Here is a 23,674-nt window from a genome sequence, read left to right as displayed (position 1 = left end):
TGGAAACAAATGATTTCCAATTCTAGCAGCGCACACATCGAGAATTGAGCATCCTCACCCGTTTCAATCACAGACCCACCGACACAGATCTGTGATTGACCAGCACCAGAACCGTGTCTAATTTGCATATATAATGTTGGTTGATGTGTGATTTTTTGCTGGTGATGTGTGGTTGTGAAGCAAAGATATGTTTGAGTCCAAATCATGGAGATATTTTGAGCTGTTTTTTGACTTCGAAATGACTCAGAATCGCGCATTTCAAGTCTCCAGTTGTCAAAATCTTCTGGAGGACCCCCACACCACCCGCCCTGAATTACTTTTTTGCCCTCATTTTTTAACATTAATTTTGTGCAGTTCACAGTGGGACAAAGGGGAATGGTAAATACTACAAAATGCTTGAAAGTTTATATTATGTTTATCACATGACTATAATAATCTTTAACAAATTTCAATGTAAGTGGTCTAATACCATTTTAAAACTAATACATACATTTATTTTAACATTTTATGTTTGTACTTTGTCGAATGAATGTACTAAATATAAGCAACAGGGTATATTACTAATTCACAAAATTGTGTGTGTTGGAAAGGGGCATTTGAAAGTGAGTTGAGCTGCAGTTCTGAGGTAGAGACTCTGACTATTCATAGCATGTTAAAGAGTTCTAGTGAAGTGACCCTTTTGGACCACACTATGTGCCACATTGAAGAACTCTGGGTTAAGTGAATTATCACTTCTACCTCTAATCAGCAATCATAGGATTCATTCATGCTCCTTAGATGCCAGGTTAGGGTTACACACTAATTTTCTGTCATGGTCTATGGACCCCCTGAAGTAGTCTTGGCCACCCCCTGGCCACCCCATGTATAAAACTCTAGTTCGGCCACTGATGTGCACCCTGACTGGTCTGTGGCTACGCAGCCCCATACGCAACAAACTGCGATGCACTGTGTGTTCTGACACCTATCTATCAGAACCAGCATTCGCTTTTTCAGCAATTTCAGCAACAGTAGCTCATCTGTTGGATCGGACCACACGGGCCAGCCTTCACTCCCCACGGGCATCAATGAGCCTTGGCCGCCCATGACCCTGTCGCCGGTTCACCGCTTTTTCTTCCTTGGACCACTTTTGATAGGTCCTGACCACTGCAGACCGGGAACACCCCACAAGAGCTGCAGTTTTGGAGATGCTCTAACCCAGTCGTCTAGCCATCACAATTTGGCCCTTGTCAAAGTCGCTCAGATCCTTACACTTGCCTATTTTTCCTGCTTCTAACACAAAATGTTTACTTGCTGCCTAATATATCCCACCCACTGACAGGTGCCATGATAACGAGATTATCAGTGTTATTCACTTCACCTGTCAGTGGTCATACTATTATGGCTGATCGGTGTATTCTTGTGCAGATTACTCTCTTCACAGCAGTAGCAGTTTGACATTTACAGGTGTCTTTAACTAGATGGGGGCTTCACCATTGTCTCTCTGTTGTTGGTAATCTTCCCTCAGATGCTCCTGTTCTAGCTGTATAATAACAGTCTGGTTGGAGAGTCTCATGTCATGTGTGTTTCTGCAGAGCTGATGCATATGAGAGACTGTTACACTGGATCAGCCCCCTGTGTGGAGCTCAAGGAATAGCTTCCACATTTATTCTTACCCTTGAAGTGTAACTAAAACTTGAATTAGGCAGAAAATGCTAATTCAATATATATATTCAATATTTTTCTTTGCAAATGCCTTTAAATAAATAAATATTTAAGAATGTAACTATACATTGTAGGGCTACTAATTTTGTATGTATCAATAGTGTATTTGTCAAAAATGTGTATTGTTGTTAAGTGTTTATTGAGACCTTTCTATCAATATTTTGTAATAGCAAACCTGTTCATACTGACACGAAAATAAAAGAGACTCTCAAAGCTGGGGTGGGGGGTCCTGGCCATGAAGTGACTAAATCTCTGCATATTACAAGGGTCAAACTGAACCTTCCCCCCTGTGTTCAGTAGCACCTACCAGGTCTTTAAATCTGTCAGAGTGACCCGTACTGAGCTGACGTTTTGACTTTAATGTAAAAAGTGATTTGTTTCAAATATTTTAGAAACACTACAGAAATAGTGTGGTAGCTGTCCAGCAGAAGGGCACAGGTCATGTAGGAGTCCTACGGGATCAACAATAGCTGACACCTCAACGGATTCTGAGGATGGATGTCTGACCACGTCTCTATGCTGGCACTCTCCAGCTCTCTGGACTGGCCAGGTTGTTCTGGGTGACGGTTGTTTTCCATCAGTCTTTATTTAACAATATTTGTGAATGGCAGGCATCTCTCAGAGCGCTTTACAGAGTCATTGTAAACAGTGGAAGATGTTGAACATTCAGTTAACTCATAATTACATTTAAAAGATATAATTTGCCAGGAACAATGTAAAGACTCTTTTAAAAGTATTTTAACTTTACAACATTCGGCAACAGTTGAAAACTGAGAAGAACTGAGAAAACAATAACAACAAATACTATAGAAATCTAATTGAACATGTTTTATTTTCTGAAAATTACAACAATGGTAACATGTCAGTGGAAAACCAGATACTGAGAACCTCTTGTTTGAACTGAACACAATAAGGGTACAAGCATCAGTAACAGTGCCATTGCGAGGAAGGACTATATTGCATTTATAGAAGATGGTCTTAAAAACATGGTCTATAATTTGAGATGAAAGGACCAATAAAATAAAATATCGCTCAGTCCCCGAGTACATGTGGTGAAACAACTTTCTTATTGTGATACATTTTGGTCTGAACAAATAAGCAGAATCACCTTTAAAGTAAAGTTGAGATGCTGTTGAACCTGTTGATCTCCATCTTGCAAATCCCTACAGTGTTGCAGTTAAATTCTTTCTTTCACTATTTGTATGTGAGTGTGCTTGTTCTTGTTCTCATTGTGAGTCCTGTGACACCACTATATGTGTAGCGTTGGGGTGAGGGTTCAATGTGTTCAGTTGTCCTGAACACTCTCTGGCTTGTTCAAAAGACTCTTGTCATGACCCTGTCTTTCTGTCTTACCTGTCAGGTCTTGTCCCTCGGTGCCGATGTCCTACCCGAGTACAAGCTCCAGGCTCCCCGGATCCACAAGTGGACAATCCTGCACTATAGCCCCTTCAAGGCGGTGTGGGACTGGCTGATACTGCTGCTGGTCATCTACACGGCCATCTTCACCCCGTACTCGGCCGCGTTCCTCCTCAACGACCAAGAGGACGTGGCTCAGCAGCACTGTGGCTACTCCTGCAACCCGCTGAATGTGGTGGACCTCATCGTGGACATCATGTTCATCATCGACATCCTCATCAACTTCCGCACCACCTATGTGAACACCAACGACGAGGTGGTGAGCCACCCGGGCCGCATCGCTGTGCACTACTTCAAGGGCTGGTTCCTCATCGACATGGTGGCCGCCATCCCCTTCGACCTGCTTATATTCAGGTCCGGCTCGGAGGAGGTGAGGCTGCTCGGCTGCACTGCGCTCACCAGCACAATATGTTTTGATTCTGAAGAGAATAATCTCAGTTTCCAGAAAGAGGCTGTTGAAAATGCAGTTTCTAAACAGGAAACATACTATGTAACTATAATTTATTAGCAGCTAAAATAAGATACACAACAGCTGCATTGCAATACATTTCCAGGCAACGCTGATGTTACCATCCCAATGTAATGATATACAATCCATCCTGTGTTTGCTTCCTTTTATCCCATTCTTCTTTTAACTCTTTCACTAACTTATAAAACTCTCGCCTGGGTATTGTGTGTAAATGTGCATTCAGTGGGGAGAGATGGCTTGTAGAGAGTGTGTCATCTGGATACGTGCTGTAAGGCGGAGGTGAACTGAGGGAACATATTTGGGGGCAGATGGCAGGGAGATTAAAGAGCTAGCTGAGGTGGACCCCGGGAGCAGATAGAGGAAGATCTGCACCCAAACAAAGCAGATGCACTGGATGAGGGCTAGACATGTGTAAAACAGGAAGATTATGTGAGAGGGGTGTCAGGAAGGTGGAGGTGGATGGTGAGTGGAATGACAGTGCAGCAGGACAGTACTGATCCCCTTAACGAGAGGAATATGAGGAAGAGCAGATATAAAAAAGGTGTCTCTGCTTTCTACAAATAGAAGATGTCACTTTTCATTCTTCCTGCATCAAATTTAAAATGCGTTCAATTGAAAATGATAAGTAAATGAATAATATAGGGGATTCATTGGGAATGTTCATGCAACAAGAAAACCACTGAACTGTTCAAGTCTAGAGCGGGCAGAGAAGTAGACTATTCACTTTTCATGTCAACAATCAAAAATAATTTCAGTTGTTGCAGCTAATGGGATTAATTTTTAATTAAAAAAAACAGTGAACAAAACATTGCTGTCTTTGTTATAGGGAACATGACTAGGTAGCAAAGGAAAAATAAAAACACCTGTCAGCAGTCATACAAGGGCAGCATATAGCTAAAAGACAAATGGGTGACTGAAAACTCATAAAGAGAAGGGTGATGTGTGCATCCCCTGTCACGTCTGCCTGGAGGGGCTGCCCCACATCTGCTCCTGACGGCCACTCTGTGCACAGAGACGCAGGCAGGAACTGTGTTCTCCCCCTGCTGTTCTCTTGATGTACTACATGCTCCGCAGGATTATTGAGTAAAGACAGGATTGTAAAACGTGTGTGTATGTGCTTCTCTATGTGTGATCTATGAATTCTCAGCAGAATAGTTGGTCATAGTATAAATATGCTTCATTCAATACCACTACACCTGTTGTGTTTCCTGAATTATTGCAGTACCAACAGATACGGTGTAAGAATAGCAAATCGTTCTCTCCTTCCAAAGAATGTTGACAGTGTGAGTTTTCTTTTCTGCACTGATATTATTTAAATTACGAAAGCTTTAATTTACATTGTAATTGTATACATTATACAAATCAATACATGTGTTGAAATACAAAAACAATTGTGGTATTGCATTACAAGATGTTTGTCGTGCCATAATGAAATACAATACACACATTGTTAAACAATAAAAGCTTCATTTTGTTTCTCATCCCTTCTGAATTCCTTTGCAGCATCATATTATTTTAATTCCACAATTAAATATAATGTTGATTAACAATCATTTAGTTTGAATGCTTTACATTGCTTAAAGCACCACAATGGTACTGACTGAATTAAATGTAATACTCACAATGCATTGCAATTTGTCAGTGTTTTGTTTTATATGATGGCTCAACATGAAGAGTGCCAAAACTAAATACAGAGATTGGAGATTGGATCCACTCAATATAGGATTGGTTGACTTTATCGCAGCCCACTAATGAAACCTCCGCTGTTCATTGTCTCTGTCTATTAACCTCCAATCAATTAGTTTATCAATCTCTAAATCAGTAGCTGGATTACCTGTAATGCAGTACCCCCATATTTTTAGTATTTCAGCATATGTTTTGGTTTGGTTTGTATACAAAATTCCTGCATTAGCTATTCCCAGCAGGTTATAAAATTGTTTTGTATTGTATTTTATTTTTATTTGTTTTTGTTTTTTTTGATTAAAAGTTTTCAGGATCTCATTCAAAAAGTAAGTTTAACATAAACATTAAACATATTTAATTTCTTAGATATTACTGTCACCCGTGGGACATTGAAATTATGCGTTATCCTATTTTTGTATTTTAATGTAAAATTAAATATTTCTTAAGCGATTATATTGCAAAGCATCATACGAACATGTACAAATTGTGGTGATTTCCTGAGTTGATGCACAATTCAGAAGGAGGCCTGTAACAGATGTGAACGACGCAGTGGGTGTGGGAGGCCTGTAACAGATCTGAAATACACAGTTGGTGCGGGAGGCCTGTAACTGATTTGAACAACGCAGTGGGTGCGGGAGGCCTGTAACACATCTGAACGACACAGTGGGTGCGGGAGGCCTGTAACAGATCTGAACGACGCAGTGGGTTCAAGTAGCCGACAGGCATTTTGATTAAGTAGTGCACATTTAGGGACAGGTGAAAAAATAAGAAAAAAATGATGTCCTCCTCATGGGAGAGTCTTCAAACCCTGAGAGGGTTCAAAAGAAACAAACTAACTGCTGGGGCCGTGCCGGTACCAGGCCGATCTTCATGAGGCCTTTCAGCTCTTTGAACTCATCGTATTTCAACTCAATTTGATTAGTTTGACCTAACACCTCCCGAGTGAAAGTTCATATATTTTCTTAAGAAATGTGGTGTCTTTAATTCCTGAGCTGCTGCCCTGGGCACCACTTGGTGTGGCTCTTGTGCTGCTGATAGCTTCGTATGCAGAAGATCTTACCTCCTCTCTGCCTTCTTCCTCCAGACCACGACTCTGATTGGCTTGCTGAAGACAGCCCGCCTGCTGCGGCTGGTGCGCGTGGCCCGGAAGCTGGACCGGTACTCAGAATACGGCGCAGCCGTGCTGTTCCTGCTCATGTGCACCTTCGCTCTAATCGCTCACTGGTTGGCCTGCATCTGGTACGCCATTGGCAACGTGGAGCGCGGCTTCTCTGAGAACGGCATCGGCTGGTTGAACTCGCTGGGGGACCAGCTGAACAAGGTGTACAATAAGAGTGACCCTGGCTCTGGCCCCTCCATCAAGGACAAGTACGTGACAGCACTGTATTTCACCTTCAGCAGCCTAACCAGCGTGGGCTTTGGCAACGTTTCGCCCAACACTAACTCGGAGAAGATCTTCTCCATCTGCGTCATGCTCATTGGCTGTAAGTGGAGCTCCACATCCCACAACACACACACACACAGACACACACACACTCACACAATCACACACACAGCACACACACACACAGCACGTGTCATGGCCTTTATAAAAACACCTGCTCTTCTGATGTATGGAAATCAAAGCCCCTGGGCCATGAGCTGCAGGTCCAGACCATCACTGTGCCTCACACAACCGTGTACACAAGCACATTAGTTGCATCACAATGAAAACCGATTCTTTCAAGCTAACATTGAAGGTACCAGGCAGTGGTGTAGTCTAGTTTTTTGTAGTGACTATACTGTGATTTTTCCTTCCCAGCCTCATACTCACCTGTCCCAGAGCGACACCCCATAAGCACCACCACACTCACTAATGCATTCAGCATGCATCTGCATGTAATTGAGAGCATTCTGAAAGACTTATGTGTTATCAACATGTCAATTTATTATAAGCAACACATTATCATCTAAAGCTACATTTAGCCTTAGATGTTATATGAATATGGTCCCTGGAGCACGGGTTTTATCAGCTGGCAATTTTCAATGCACATTTAAAAGTGCAAGTTGCAACTATTATTAACAATAATGGAAAGCTGAGGCTTATCAGTAGCAGTATTAACAATGAACATTTGTGCAGTTCTATCACCGACACTCATTCATTACAGAATGTTATGAACTGAATTATGAGAAAACAAAAAGTGGTCCATATCTTCTCGAGCACACTTATCTTCCAAAACCATTGTCAAACTTACGCTATGTACTGTATCAGCTTAAATGCATGAGAAAGCATCCAGGAACTGCTACAAGACAAATAAGCTTCAAATAAGAAAATAAAAAAGGTTAATTAACAAATAAGCTTCACACCATAGCTAACAAATTCATGAAAAGCAGGAGAAAGGAGAAAAATGTTCCTCTCTTTCAATAGCTAATTATCTGACAACTATTGATAACTAACATTACCATATAGTAATTTAATGATGTAAATGTTTTAAATTAATGCACATTTAAGATGACCATGAATTAACTAATTTGCATAGTGATTGACTTTATGAATTTCAATTGTTTTTAACATCAGCTTTGCATGTGTGCTGATATCAGGCAGCACTGTGGAGTATTGCTTAGGGCTCTGGACTCATAACTGGAAGGTTGTGGGTTCATCTCCTGGGTAGGGCAGTGCTGTTGTACCCTTGGGCAAGGTACTTCACTTAGATTGCTCCAGTAAAATACCCAGCTGTGTAAATGGGTACAAGTGTAAGTTGTCCTGGATAAGAGTTTCTGCTAAATGACAAGTAATGTAATGTCTGCTAAATGACAAATAATGTAATGATATCTACTTAACTTTATGTCCCTCCACTCTAACCAAGGATGTCTGTTTTTAAATTCCCTAGCCTGACTTTCAGTCCACAGGGCTGGCCAAGAGTTCTCATCTCTCTCATCATCTGAAACAAGGAGATATAAAAATTGTATTCTGTTTACTACTGTACACACACACACACACACACACACAGTATCTACGTTATCTCCCCCTTCTCCCACATTCATTGATCCACCAGACTAACGTTAGTGAAGTTAGCTAGTTCTAGATACAATTCAATATACCAACAATCCCCTGCTGTTACAATTACGTTAATGGTAACGTATATGCTACTTTTACAGGTAACGTTACAATAGTATCGGGCTCATTTTCTGTTATGTTAACGTTCATGTCATTTGCTGCAGCTGCAGTGTCACCCGAAGCCGTAATAGCTTCAGCAGCAGGCTTACGAAAATACTGAAAGAGTGGAGTTTGAGTTTGAGTCTCCTTTAATGATTCACATTAGTTAATTTCAAACTTGCGCCGGGAATGACCGATGTTGTTACGTATCCTCGTGCTTTTTTAAGTGGGTATACGGAAATCCTTGAGCTTTTCTAGTGGGTATACAGCGTATACCTGCGTATCATGTAGACTACACCACTGGTACCAGGTGTCATCTCACATATGTTTTTATCATATTTTTTTAGTATATTTTAAGGTCTGGAGATTTGTTTATATTCAGGGAAATCCGTAGATTGTGTTTTAATACTGACCTCTACTAGATTTCCACTGTAACACACTTACTGTTTTTCAAGGAAGAAATATCTGCCTTTTATCTCTGCAAGCTTTTGTCTGTTTTTTAGAAGTGTATTTATCCACTTAGATGCTAAAATAATTAAATGATACATATTGTTGTTACTGTTAAATAAAAGCATTATTGTGTGTTTTTAAATTATACATTTACTCATTTAACCCTGATATGTGTGAAATACAATTTGCTATTATTTCTCAGCTGATGGAAATCACATTCAATACCATTACTAGTGAAACTGTATCTGTGTCTCATATGTGGGACTGTTTGATACAATATCTGCAGGTATGAGACACTATTTATTTTATTCATGACCCAGCTATCCTACACCATCATTTTATCCCAGGAATCTTGAACTGCCTGTCTGGGTGACCGTCTTCAATAATCTACATCTTCTTCTTTCTTCAGCTCTGATGTATGCCAGCATCTTTGGGAATGTCTCAGCCATCATCCAGCGTCTTTACTCTGGCACAGCACGCTACCACACCCAAATGCTGCGGGTTCGAGAGTTCATTCGCTTCCACCAGATCCCCAACCCACTGCGGCAGCGCCTGGAGGAGTATTTCCAGCACGCCTGGTCCTACACCAATGGGATTGACATGAACGCAGTCAGTCACATTTTACAAATTATGTCAAAACATTATTCACTTCTGCATGATACAGTTATATATGTGTGTGTGTTTAAAGTGTGTTTTTGCAGTTTATTTCAATGAGTGTCTGCCTTTGAAATAGGTGATTGGAAAATTAAAGTGTTTCACTTCCTCCTCCTTCCCAGGTGCTGAAGGGGTTCCCAGAGTGCTTGCAGGCGGACATCTGCTTGCACCTGAACCGCACCCTCCTGCAGAACTGCAAGGCCTTTAGAGGGGCAACGAAGGGCTGCCTGCGCGCCCTGGCCATGAAGTTCAAGACCACGCATGCCCCCCCGGGCGACACTCTGGTGCATGCCGGCGATGTCCTCACCGCCCTCTACTTCATCTCCCGCGGCTCCATCGAGATCCTGCGTGGAGACGTCGTGGTGGCCATCCTCGGTACGTGGGGCTCACGCTGGGTTTGCAGAGAGACACGCATGTTCTATTAAATAGCATTCAGTGCACATACTGTAGGTATGTACTGCACCTCCGAGATCACAATAGGTGACCCCCCCGGCAAGACCTGCACTACTGTTATCTCAGGCGAATCAGCCAGAACCAGCACAGTTGAAACTGGAAAAAGGTTCACAGTAAAAATCAATGAAGACATTTCCAATGGTAGCATGTTAGTATTTAAGCTTTCATAATACATATTCTCCTATTTTAACTGTATGTGAATTGTATCAGTGTAATAAACTGCAGTTACAGGGACTTGACCCTATATATATATGTTATATTTATCCAAACACAGTGCTTATTGACCCAGCTGTTTATTAGTAACTTTCATTACTTACTTTTTATCATGTATTCATTTGATCTTTCTCAACTCGTTAAAAATCCTGTTTCCCCAAACTGTACCTCAGGTAAGAACGACATCTTCGGAGAGCCCATCAACCTGTACGCCCGGCCTGGTAAATCCAATGCCGATGTGCGAGCGTTGACCTACTGCGACCTGCACAAGATCCACCGCGAGGATGTGCTGGAGGTGCTGGACATGTATCCCGAGTTCTCCGACCACTTCTGGAGCAGCCTGGAGATCACCTTCAACCTGCGCGATGTGAGCGCACTCGCCTCCGCCAGTTACAGGAGGACAGAATGATTGTCATTATAACGCCCTATACCAATATGCAATAAATAAATTAACATCAATGCAGGGCCATTTATGGATGTATATTAATTGTATGAAATGCTTGGCATCTAATGTAATTATACAAACATTTTACAGACATTTCCAAAATTCAGTAGCGTACCTGCACAGTGGTGTGGTTCATGTAGTGAGTGTTGCCGTTGGCAGCATCAGGGTTGTTCACAGTTACTGTTCCTCTGATCTCCCTCCTTCAGACCAACATGATCCCTGGCTCTCCAAGCAGCGATGACTCCGACTGTGGCTTCAACCGCCTGCGTCGTCGCAAACTCTCCTTCCGCCGAAGGACTGAGAAAGGTACCAATCCTGAGACCTGCCTAATAAAAGTAGAACACGATGGAGTTATAAAGGGTTACCTGCAGAAAAACATAGAAAGGTTAGCAATGAGATGGAGCCCTTAGGTGTTACAGAAGATATAGAAAGGTTAGCAATGAGAGGGAGCCCTTGGGTGTTACAGAAGAACATATAGAAAGGTTAGCAATGAGCATTAACACTTAACACTCAATATTCTACATGGGACCTGACTAGTGTAATATAGTATTATACAATTATATAACTTCCTTTGATTTAAACTATATATTCTTACATTTCATATGCCTTTTTCTATTGCTTTCCTGCATTGTCTAGAGGAGGGCAATAAGTTAACATAAAAACCTTCTCATAGGTAGCGTCTTCAAGTCGAGCGCCCCGATCTGAGGTTTATACTGGCCATTCTTGATGCCCACATGTAGTTCTCTGTAGTTTTCTACATTCAATTTAATTTGCCATGTCTGCCCAGTTCTGAATAATCTAAATCATTGTGTCACCCCTTCCAGTCTCTATAGAGTTAGCCCCCAAATTGTGTGTCATTTGCCAATTGAACACATTTACTAAGGATTTTATCAATGGAAATCTAAATGTGTCGTATGCATTACTATTATGGAAATGGTCAGAATAAAACTTGTGCTGGAAGAACGTTTTGGATTCGGGAGTTCTAATCAGAATTTATTATGTGCACGGGAGGAACATTAGACATAGAACCCAAATTATTTTAAAATAGAATATTACTGTTCTTCAAAAGTTTTAAGATAGAACAAAGCTTTTATATCCATTCTGGGACATACCCTCAAGGAGCCTTAACATATTATAATCAGTGTCTGAATGGTAATTTCTAATAACTAGCAGTGGTTTCATTGGCATTCTAAACTAAGCCTTCCCATCTCATCAATATTATAATCAATACTTATAAATAATAATCATTAACCTCTACATTGCCAGTTGCCCTGGAAGGTCATTTGCAAGTAATACGTTGCAAGAAAGGAATGCTGATAACAGAAGAAGGGAGTGATAGAAAAGTTAAGACAAGAATGCAGGCCATTAAAGTTACTAACGTGAACTCCAGAGTCATGGCACACAAAATACAAAGAAAGACTAGAATATATATTTTCCCCCCACAAACTGATATATTCAAATTGGACAACATATTTGTTCAATCCGTTCACTAAAAGGCATTGACCTGTACATTTACAGTGAGGGGAAAAAGTATTTGATCCCCTGCTGATTTTGTACGTTTGCCCACTGACAAAGAAATGATCAGTCTATAATTTTAATGGTAGGTGAGAGACAGAATAACAACAAAAAAAGGCATTTCAAAAAAGTTATAAATTGATTTGCATGTTAATAAGGGAAATAAGTATTTGATCCCCTATCAATCAGCAAGATTTCTGGCTCCCAGGTGTCTTTTATACAGGCAACGAGCTGAGATTAGGAGCACTCTCTTAAAAGGAGTGCTCCTAATCTCAGCTCGTTACCTGTATAAAAGACACCTGTCCACAGAAGGAATCAATCAATCAGATTCCAAACTCTCCAACACGGCCAAGACCAAAGAGCTGTCCAAGGTTGTCAGTGACAAGATTGTAGACCTACACAAGGCTGAAATGGGCTACAAGACCATCACGAAGCAGCTTGGTGAGAAGGTGACAACAGTTGGTGCGATTATTCGCAAATGGAAGAAACACAAAATAACTGTCAGTCTCCCTCGGTCTGGGGCTCCATGCAAGATCTCACCTCGTGGAGTTTCAATGATCATGAGAACGGTGAGGAATCACCCCAGAACTACACGGGAGGATCTTGTTAATGATCTCAAGGCAACTGGGACCATAGTCACCAAGAAAACAATTGGTAACACACTACGCCGTGAAGGACTGAAATCCTGCAGCGCCTGCCAGGTTCCCCTGCTAAAGAAAGCACATGTACAGGCCCGTCTGAAGTTTGCCAACATCTGAATGGTTCAGAGGAGAATTGGGTGAAAGTGTTGTGGTCAGATGAGACCAATATCGAGCTCTTTGGTATCAACTCAACTCACTGTATTTGGAGGAGGAGGAATGACCCCAAGAATACCATCCCCACCGTCAAACATGGAGGTGGAAACATTATGCTTTGGGGGTGTTTTTCTGCTAAGGGGACAGGACAACTGCACCGCATCAAAGGGACGATGGACGGGGCCATGTACCGTCAAATCTTGGGTGAGAACCTCCTTCCCTCAGCCAGGGCATTGAAAATGGGTCATGGATGGGTAATCCAGCATGACAATGACCCAAGACACACAGCCAAGGCAACAAAGGAGTGGCTCAAGAAGAAGCACATTAAGGTCCTGGAGTGGCCTAGCCAGTCTCCAGACCTTAATCCCATAGAAAATCTGTGGAGGGAGCTGAAGGTTCGAGTTGTCAAACGTCAGCCTCGAAACCTTAATGACTTGGAGAGGATCTGCAAAGAGGAGTGGGACAAAATCCCTCCTGAGATGTGTGAAAACCTGGTGGCCAACTACAAGAAACGTCTGACCTCTTTGATTGCCAGCAAGGGTTTTGCCACCAAGTACTAAGTCGAAGGGGTCAAATACTTATTTCCCTCATTAACATGCAAATCAATTTATAACTTTTTTGAAATGCGTTTTTTCTGGATTTTTTTGTTGTTATTCTGTCTCTCACTGTTAAAATACACCTACCATTAAAATTATAGACTGATCATTTCTTTGTCAGTGGGCAAACGTACAAAATCAGCAGGGGATCAAATACTTTTTTCCCCACTGTATGTAGCGTAAGGTACACTTATAAATTTCAGTTAAAGAAGTGAATTTAAGCATCACCTTATCAAGAATCCTAGAATCTTGTAGAACTCAATTTCTGCAATAATTGGACACAGACACCTATTCCAAAGATATAAATTCTCAAATGTATTAAAAAAACAAAGATAAAATGTAGCACTACACTAGTTATACAAAAAGGGCAAAACTAATTAAAATTCACTGAAGATCAACAAATCAAAGACAAATCACTTCCATGACCAAATCAAAGACCATGGAATCACATATGATGACACACAAAACGATACACAAAATTACAAACACATTGACTACAATACCGGTTAGTAAGACAAAGGTGAGTCTCTCATTAGTATTGTTAGTTGGATATTAAATAACTAATGCAGGTTAGTATTTATGTCAAATAACTTCTCGTTATATAGATCAGTCTCATTTACATTTGGGTGCCGAGAAAGATTCTTGCTACATTTCTTGCTACCACAATTCTCCCTAATTGATTACTGTTCAATGATTAAGGATAGGCAGAGCCACCTATAATCTAGTGTCTATTAACTTGTGTCAATTTCAGACTAAACAGTTAAACAGGATTGAGAAGATATTTCTCGGCGTTGACAGATTGTATTTCTAAAATTGTCAAACAAAACAGTTTAATGCAGCACTCATTTATATTTAAGAAAATACTAAATGATATTACACATTCTAAAGTTTATGACTCACAGAATAACATTTCTAATTGATTTCTCAAATGTCATGAATAATAAACTCCAAACTGTTAAACTTATCTGAACTTCATTGCAGAGAGGCCTCTCTGTCTTCGGGCTCAAATAAAACACACGGCACGAGGTCCGTGTGGTTTGGAACAAAGGCAGTCCAGTTCGGCTTTGTCCAAGAACTTCCACTTCAGTCGATGCACCTGTAATTTGGGGTTTCACGAAAGTAGAGTCTTTTCCAAACAGATTTTCCACTGGTTTGAAGGCTCCAAGGTTGTGCACAGAATCTTCTTTGCAAGCAAGCAAGGGTTTTCCACTGTAGTTACTTGAAGACAAAGTCTTTGAGGAAGGCATGGCCCTGTTAGTTTCCAAGGGTCAAGTTTCTTAAGACTCAAATAGCTATTTAAATGACTGAACACTTTCGTATACAGTCGACTTAGTCAATTGTCCAGCTGTAAAACTCCACTGATCAGGTGGGTACAGGTGGGCAGGCACAGTTTCTAAAGTACTTTACTTAGTAAAGTCCTTTAAAAGAATTCTTCTTCGGCTCAATCTACTTTAACTCTTCTGTTGCCGGCAAAGACTTAGTTGGTTTCCGGTTTCGGTTCTAGCAAGAGAGCTACAAGTTGAGTTGTGGCAGTGGGTTACTGGTTCGGGTGAGAGAGAGAGAGAGAAAGTTGCTGTGCATTAGCTTTTATGCCCGTTAGATCAATAGATGATTGGTTCTTGAGTTTGTGAGATTGGATATCGGTTTCAGCCCCCAGTGTCCTATTGGAGGGGGCTTGATTTATGACTGATGTCAATCCATGGCCTGGGTTCGTAGCTCTGTTTCGGGATTTTGTCTCTTGCCCGCTTCAAAGAGTTTTATGATCTCCACGCCATATTCCCCAGACATTTTCACAGCAGGGATTCCAAGCCATTTTGCCCATTCTCGGTGCCATCCTCCCAAGACTGCCACTTTGATATAGAACAGTTCATGTGCCGATGAGCTCAGGAAATCTGATAACTTTGGGGGAGAGGTCTTCTTCAGATCAGAGCTTCAGCTCAGAGCTAGAATGCTCTATCAAAATACACACCCCCTTAACGCTACATTTACCTGTAATGCTTGTACCTACCTATAATACGGCATATTCATCCACATGGTGTCAGCTTTCGTGATATATTGTTTAATTCCTCTTCTATTCCTATTCCTTTTAGTACAGATATGTTTTATGATTAGGAAGAGTAGAAGCCCAAACACTGACTGAAATTGACTTTCTGTGCAGATGATGAGGATGCCGGGGAAATTAAAAAATCCCAGAAGCCATTGCGAAGAGGAAGGAAGCAGATTGTCAGCAACCAAGGAGATGGACAGAGAACAGAGTGGGAGGGGCCACAGAGTTCGGCTTCCTCCCCCTCTCATTCCAGTGGCGATGAGGGGGAGGAGTCTATTCTTACTGTCCCCGTCCCTCCTTCTGCCATTCTGGAGCTCTCCTCTGCCCAGCCCACTCACCTGCATTTTGGAGACACACCTGAGACAGAGGGGGACACAAAGCCGGGTAACACCTGTAATGCTCTATCAGGTGGGTCCCTCTGTATAAACTGGGCATCTGTGTACCTATCATGAGAATTGCTGTTTCACTGGTACAGGGACACCAATTTCATCATCAAGGATTCATTATCCTGTGCTCAACATTTTTAAAACTGTAGGGAAATAGTTGAAGTTCAAGAGAAACAAGGTCAAGCTATTCACATATAGCAGTGTGTGCATATGATTGGTCATTTTAATGTGAAAGGGCTGTGTACAAGTATGACAAGGACAGACAAAATACATGAATGCGGTAAATGGCTCTATACTGTTGTCTCTCATTCAGGTGCATTTTCTGGGGTTTCCAATATCTTCAGTTTCTGGAGTGATACCCGTGGCCGGCAGTACCAGGAGCTGCCCCGGTGCAACCTGGCATCTCACCCCCCACTCTCTGCCCCCATGCATGGCATGACGCGCCGTCAGAGGACAGAGGTGGAGTGCCGGCTGGACCTGCTGCAGAAACAGCTGAACAGGTGAGATCAGTGTGGCTCAGAGCATGGTCAAGACCAGGAGAGGATAGAGCACGGTCAACAAGACCAAGAGAGGATAGAACCCGGGCAAGACCAGGAGAGAATAGAGCATGGTCAAAACCAGGAGAGGATAGAGCCCGAGCAAGACCAGGAGAGGATAGAGCATGGTCAGCAAGACCAGGAGAGGATAGAGCACAGGCATGACCAAGAGCGGATAGACCACAATCAAAACCAGGAGAGCATAGAGCGCAGTCAAGACCAGGAGAGGATAGAGCACAGCCAAGACCAGATGGTCTTCGTTTAAAGAAGCTATGCATTAGAGTTAATTCAATGGAAGATCCCCACAGCACCCACTCCAGTGTCTTGCTCCAGCCAACTTTTTGCTCTGTGGCACATTTGAACACGCTCACAATGCTCATGATTTGTGAGATTCCTCTACTGTTATTAAGAAATGTATTTCCATACACCAGTGTATAAAACTGAACTCAGTGGGTGAAAGCCAGAATAGAAAAGCTGTTTTTGTGTTTTAAAGGTTAGAGACTCGAATGACATCGGACATCAATGCCATTATGCAGCTGTTGCAGAGGCACATGGTTCTGGTGCCTCCAGCCTACAGCACCGTGTCCCCCCCACCTCAGCCGATGCCATACTCTGGTCCTGGAGACAGAATGGTGCAGCCCGTCAACCCCCTTGAAACCGAGACTCTGGCGTCACTCTCACAGGTACAGAACAAACTGCATCATGTACATAGCAACATTACATACATTGCATTTGAAAGTAATATTGTGAGTTTGAAAAATCCCTTCTGATCTTCATTGTAGCTCTAATTTCTCGGTTTCAGATTTCAGACTCACAGGACTTTGAGTCCCCCCCCCTGTCCTCTAAGCCACTGCTGATCAATGAGCTGCATGAGACAGAGCCCCCCCATGCGGCCCAGTCAGAGGCACAGCCGCTGGACACAGCCAGCCAAGATGCTGCTCTCACTGCTGAAGAGCAGGAGTCTACCCCGAGCACGAGAGAGCTGCAGCCCCAGCGAAGGCGTTCTCTGCCGGAGCAGCACACAGAGGAGCCCCTGGACTCACGGACACCACAGAGACACAGCTCTGATCCCGGGAGCTAGTGCTGAGTCCGATGCAGCTCTGTCTCTGTTTCAGACATTACACCGACCAGCGGATAGGGTTCAGAATTCAATAGATGTGTTTCTGTTGAAGCCAGGACTACTTCTCTTCCTCCTTCTTGAATTCCAGGTGGTGCCAAGGAGGCCTGTTCTGACTGACTGGACATCTCAAAGGCGAGTTTTGAGAAGAGTCATATCAACATTATAAAAGTGCAAAGGGAGCAGATGGCACTAGGCAAAATACCCAGACTGATGATTAAGGAAGCATCTGCAGTTTTTCTAATATATTGTTACTTTGGATGATAACTGTGAGCATTGTCCTCTGTGAGATCTTCCTTCTCCTGCGAAGCCACAACTGGATGGCTTTGGTAAATAGCCATTTTTTATTGCACTGAAATTTCTGACATCTTAACATCCATGGCACTTCCTGACGTGAACGTGAACATCGACATGTTAGCTGGCCTAACACAGCGTCGTGTCCTGTTCTGCCTTCAGCCCCCGGAGTTGACAGTTTCTTTAGAAAACAGCTAAAGCCTCGGAAGTACTTCTTTTCTTTTTCCCCAGGACCTTTTTTTGTTTTGTTTTGCTCAAGGGTAATAGCCATGCATTAAACGAACATATCATATTCCTTTTGCAAAACTTGTACAGATTTTAGAAAATTAAGTACAATAACAATATGCAATGCATTGTAACTGAAGAGTAAGTTATTTGATGTATATATCAGTAGTCCAAAGGTGTGTACACCTCTAGTTTGCCTTGGCTCTGGCTTGGTATTCACACATGTGTTGTGGTAATATTTTTATCCCCAAGGAGTCAAACAGCAATATTAAAGTGAGGGGCATTTCGACTGGCGGGTGACATTGGGTGTCAGATGTTTGTTGATGTGTTGTATGTTGCTTGTCCGATGTTAGCAGGGCCAGGTTTGTGTTTGTTCTCTTGTCACTGTGTGCCAGCATGTCCGCCCGCATGTCGCACCCTCAGTCTTACCCACGCTTGGTTAGCAATGTAACACTGTGGTCACCCATTCGCCACAGAGTAGTTTAGTATTTTAAAAGCATGTGTAGCTGTGTCATTGTGTAACATAGTATTAGTTGGCCTGAGACGAGAGACACTCATTTAGCATGAAAGGCGATCTAGTCTTTGTAACTAATAACGAGCCTTGGAGTCTCTCAGTGTAGTTTCTACTTAATGACAGAATAAAAGCAGATTCTTTGCTGTGTACTGAGAAATGCTTCACCTCATTTAATCACTTGAAATGGGTCTGTTCAGATTTAAGACAGTTATTGTTTTCTTACTTCAATATTTATATTCTTTATATGTTTGTGCATTATGTTCACTTTCATAAATCTGAAATAGAGTTAAAAGCATTCATAAGAAGAATAACATAAGAAGAACATAAGAAAGTTTTTCAAACGAGAGGAGGCCATTCGACCCATCGTGCTCGTTTGGTGTCCATTAATATCTAAGTGATCCAAGGATCCTATCCAGTCTATATTCAGGTTTCAATTAACATATTGGATTAAAAAAGTGGATTGTAAAGCAACAAGCCATGTTTTTCTAGAGGGTTTGGGCCGAGTACAAGGGGGTAGAGCCTGTCCACCCTTTAATTTTATGAGTAATATTTTTTGTTTATGTATTAGAAAGGGAAATATAAAGTTGGACGGTGGCTTTAAATCTGTGTAATCTACTATTACTGATAATAATAAGGTGAATGCACAGTGGTTCTTCAAATGGACTTATGGTTGATGTAAGTCAATATTCACAGATCAAGTACAAGACTGGAATATGAAAGGTTACCTGTGTGGGATGCAACTGTGAGTCATTGCTTTGCCATTGATTAGATACACGTGATTACTAGCAGGATATCCAGAGTCAGGTATAATGTCTGAAACAGCACATTTAAACATCACTTCAGTAGTCTCAATACTGCTGATGTGCCATTATGTAACAGGGCTCATTCAGGAAGAATTAATGAGCACGTTACATGTGACGTAATCCCTCTGAATCAGTAAAGTGTTAAGCTAAGCCCACGTGTCCAGACACCCAGTCTTTTGGCATAGATGTTTTAACACTCTGCAGTGCGGAGCTCAGAGGAACGCCTGTGGTGTGCGGGTCAAAACCCGAGTGGGAAGCTCTGCCCGTACCGGCTACAGTTACAGGGGAAATACTTTGTTTCTTTCTCTTCTTTGTAAACAGACACAGGACACATCACCTTTGCCTGCAGAGTTCTTTATCACGGCAATTCAGACACACCACCTTTCCAGATGCCCACCCTTTATACCTTTATGTAATCACATGCTTTTCACATGGGATAAAATCCATACAGTAGACTTTCGAATATCCACATTAATGACAGGAAGGACAGCCACGCATAATTCACAATTATGGATAATACAAAAAATCACTAACACAGGTATATATTATGTTTAGCCCAAGTCACAAAGGAAAGCCAAATTTCAAAAAATCGTGTAGATATTCCACAGTTTCAATGTAATAATACAAACCAGAATCTGCTTCTTGTCTGATGACTCTTTAATATTCTGGAGATAGCACCTCTTCTGTTTCATTACCTGGCAATGTTACAAAGGAGCCGCTTCCTTGGTGTCTTTGCGTGAGAACTATTATAAAAGGTATAAAATCTGCAGATTCCCTTCTTATGCACTCGCACTGCATCCCCTCATGTTTACAAGGTCTTTAAGCTTCCGCGTCTCAAGGGCTACCACAACCAGCCAGGCATAGTAACTCTCACACAATCTCCTGTCCATCTATGATGGTCCTACACCGTGATATCAACATTTGATTTGCATAGATGCCGACGTATTATTATTAGCATGGGTATGTGTAGAAAAGATTAAATTAAGTTTGTTAATGAACAAAACAAAAATGTAGTAAAGAATGTAACAGATCTTGTTTTATTGTAAAAGTCCATTTGAAAGCTTGTGTAACCTGCAATAGGGCATCTGCCAATAAATACATTCAGAATAATGAAGCACACTTGCTTAGGAAGGTTTGAAAAATCTTTAGTTATTAATTCTCAGGTGCATGGAAATCTGCAACTAGGATAAAGCACAAGTGGATAATCGAGAGTTGACTGTATCTGCAGTGGAGCTTCTGTAAATCATTCAGCCTGTCAAGCTTTCTTATTCATGTAGTACTTTTCATTAAACAAAATCTTTAAATACTATACATTGCAACATGAAATAAACATTGCACTTGTTTCTTCTGGTGAAAGATGATAATATGTTGCTATTAATGGGATGAGGTATGGTTACATTGTTTCTGAAAACTGGGAGCTGTTCCGGGAACGGAGGACTGCTGCTCTTGTTCACTCACTAAGCTTGATCTCAAAGAAAGGTGTCACCACAGTTTAGTCCCTCTCACATTTCCCAGTACTATTGTTTATGTTTTGTTTGATTATTTTGCACATTTCTAGTGTGGACCTCACTGTAATTCTGTACACTGGTGAACTTAGTAAGATGTCCTAACGGCGAACAGGACAGGAGGAATCAGCTGAAATGATTGATCAATATGAAAGTCTTATTAGTGGGATATGCAACAGGGGATGCTGATGATCATTGTTATTAAAACAGAGTGTTTTAGAAGTGACGTAAAAGGACAACCTGTCTTCTAAATACTGAGCATCAGACACTCAGCCAACTACTACCAATGGCTTTAATGCAGCAGACCTGCTAGCTCAGGAACCAGTGTCCTATAATGCCTGTGTGCCTCCCTTACAATGCACACTTCCCCCAGGGCAGCCATGGTGTCAGCTCGGCACAAAACTGAGCTGTGAAATCTGCATGCCTAAGTAAGGACTTCAACTAAACGTATTACCTGCATTAAGGTGTAGCTGAAAGTTCATGAAGTTCATTTCATGGGTCTCCACTATTCAGCTCCACTTCCAGAGCAAGATCGTCACATCTATAATGAGCTTAAGAACTAAAAGGAATGGACAGAAACATTATAGTTACCATTAGTCAACATTTTACACATTTTTTGGAATACAATTTTGACTTTGAAATCCAGCTAAAAACTATTGATTTAAAATTATGAAATTGTATTATTTCCAAATGATAAGCAAATGTGATATAATTTCCAACATTGCAAAAGGTTTCAGAGTTGGTGTGTGAAGGAAAATACAGAATAAAAGTACTTCTGAAGTTCTCCAGCAGTTCAGACACATCCAAGGCCCCCCTGCCTGAGCTTAACTTTGCCAATTCAACATCTCTTTCTTTCTGTGCTGTATGAGTGTGATACCCACAGAGCCTTACCCTGTTAAAGCTGCAGCCACATATTCCAAATCCAAAAGTAAGGAATACATATTTTTTCTGATTATGTGACAAATGTGTCCCATAAGAAAAAATGTGTGAAATGTATTCTCCTTAATCAATCAATTTTGATTTAGTATAGTGCCCATAATATACAAGGACAAAAAGCAGGAATATGACTGGAGCGAGATGGCCTCTGGGCCCATCTGGCTTATCTTGGTTACTTGCTAATACCTTATTAATCCATGGATGTTATGCTTCAGCTTATTAAAGTATCCTGGTGTGTCTGCTTTAGAAGAATTACTGGGTGACTGTTCCTAAGCTGTGTTGAGATGAAGCAATGAGAGCAGTGTCATGAACAGATACTTCAGAATTCATTACTTTCAGCTGTTGACTACATGTAACATCAGTCAGTCAATTAAATGTCCCTTCTGCTCATCATATTAGCAGGAGTTCAGGAAGGCACAGCACAAATCATCAGCAGAACTGAGTTTGTTTCCAGCTCTCCTCCTAAAGGCCATGTAGGCTTCGGACTTTAGTGCTGAAAGCCTTTTTGGGTTGTGTTGTATAGTTTGTTGTGTTATAATGTACAAATTCAAATCCAAAATCCATATGGATGTTAATATTGGTATTCAAATAGGCCAACTGTCCCCACCTGCAATAATCTCCTTATGAGTGAATGTCTTATGTAGAAATTATTAAAATGTAAAAAAACACATTTTAATTTAATCTCTGTAATACTCTGTCTGTTAATTAGTGTGTGTGTGTGTGTGTGTGTGTGTGTGCAATGGCAGCTGAACTGTGTGCAGAGTTCACTATGGATCATGAGCATCCTGTATCATTGAAAATATTCAGAAGGGAACTTCATAGGGCTGGACACCACAGCTGGGTCACTATGCACAAACAACTTGTTACACCTAGCCACCACCATTTGTGTGTCCGTTGGTGCAAGGGGCATATGCAATAGACTTCTGAGCAGTGGAGGTCCTTTACCATGTTCTCAATGAATGAGCATGTGCATATGTGGCCCCAAGGAACTCAATGCCCCCAAGAGCTGGTTCCAACACTTCAAGGTTTTGGTGGTTCCATAATGGCATGGGGCATTTTCCTGGCATGGCCTGGGCACACTCATTCTATCAGAAGACAGAGCTGATGCAGTTGATACATTACCATCCTGAGCAGCATTTCTTCCAGGATGACAATGCTCCACTAATTTTACTCAATACATTTTACTTAAATTCCTGATTTAGAGTAATGATCAATCATGTATAAATCTCTCATTAAGGAGGTATGATTTATAAAGATTAGTAATGGTTGAAAATTGAGACTTTTAGACACTTATTGGAGCTGAATTGTACATACTGTTTCCCTGTACATTAAATAATCTTGAAAGAGCTTGACCTCGGCACTCATGGTCAGCAACTATACAGAAACTAACATTTCTGTAGCATGCTTCAGAATGTGAACTGTAGAAATGTATATAACATTGTAATGATTTTAACAAATAAACATTGTGTATATTTTAATAGCATGCTGCACTAAATATGTCCCAGGAGTAAGTAAGCAAGGCTGTGGGGGAATGACTCATTTACAGCTGATGTTGTCTATGTAAGCCACGGGAAAGCAATGCAATCTTTTACATAATTTGTGAAGGTGAGAGGTGGTATTGGAGTATGACTGGGGAAACTAATACATTACTGATCTGAACGTGTGTGACTGTTATCATTTCTGTCAATCAATTCACATAATACACCTAATTTAGAGAATGTGAAGCAAAATTCCTATTCCAGTCTTGGAAATTATTTATACATAAGAAAGTGTCCAATTCAGAGGA

At 41.3% G+C, this 23,674-nt stretch overlaps 1 protein-coding gene across 1 annotated transcript in view; it reads left to right on the top strand.

Moving 5' to 3' along the window:
- The window catches only part of kcnh2b (potassium voltage-gated channel, subfamily H (eag-related), member 2b), a 138,345-nt gene extending 119,556 nt beyond the window's left edge, over positions 1 to 18,789 (top strand). The window contains exons 6-15 of the mRNA XM_066715993.1: positions 3,062 to 3,487; positions 6,354 to 6,753; positions 9,265 to 9,464; positions 9,632 to 9,884; positions 10,349 to 10,542; positions 10,827 to 10,926; positions 15,684 to 15,980; positions 16,272 to 16,458; positions 16,988 to 17,177; positions 17,297 to 18,789. Coding sequence (XP_066572090.1) covers positions 3,062 to 3,487; positions 6,354 to 6,753; positions 9,265 to 9,464; positions 9,632 to 9,884; positions 10,349 to 10,542; positions 10,827 to 10,926; positions 15,684 to 15,980; positions 16,272 to 16,458; positions 16,988 to 17,177; positions 17,297 to 17,575 — 2,526 coding nt within the window. The 3' untranslated portion in view covers positions 17,576 to 18,789. The remainder of the gene's footprint in view (positions 1 to 3,061; positions 3,488 to 6,353; positions 6,754 to 9,264; positions 9,465 to 9,631; positions 9,885 to 10,348; positions 10,543 to 10,826; positions 10,927 to 15,683; positions 15,981 to 16,271; positions 16,459 to 16,987; positions 17,178 to 17,296) is intronic.
- The last annotated feature ends 4,885 nt before the right edge of the window (positions 18,790 to 23,674 follow it).

The sequence above is a fragment of the Amia ocellicauda genome, chromosome 2, assembly GCF_036373705.1.
Source record: "Amia ocellicauda isolate fAmiCal2 chromosome 2, fAmiCal2.hap1, whole genome shotgun sequence".
NCBI lineage: Eukaryota > Metazoa > Chordata > Actinopteri > Amiiformes > Amiidae > Amia > Amia ocellicauda.
The sequence above is the reverse complement of the archived record's forward strand: the minus strand, read 5'-3'. Positions and strand labels throughout refer to the sequence as shown.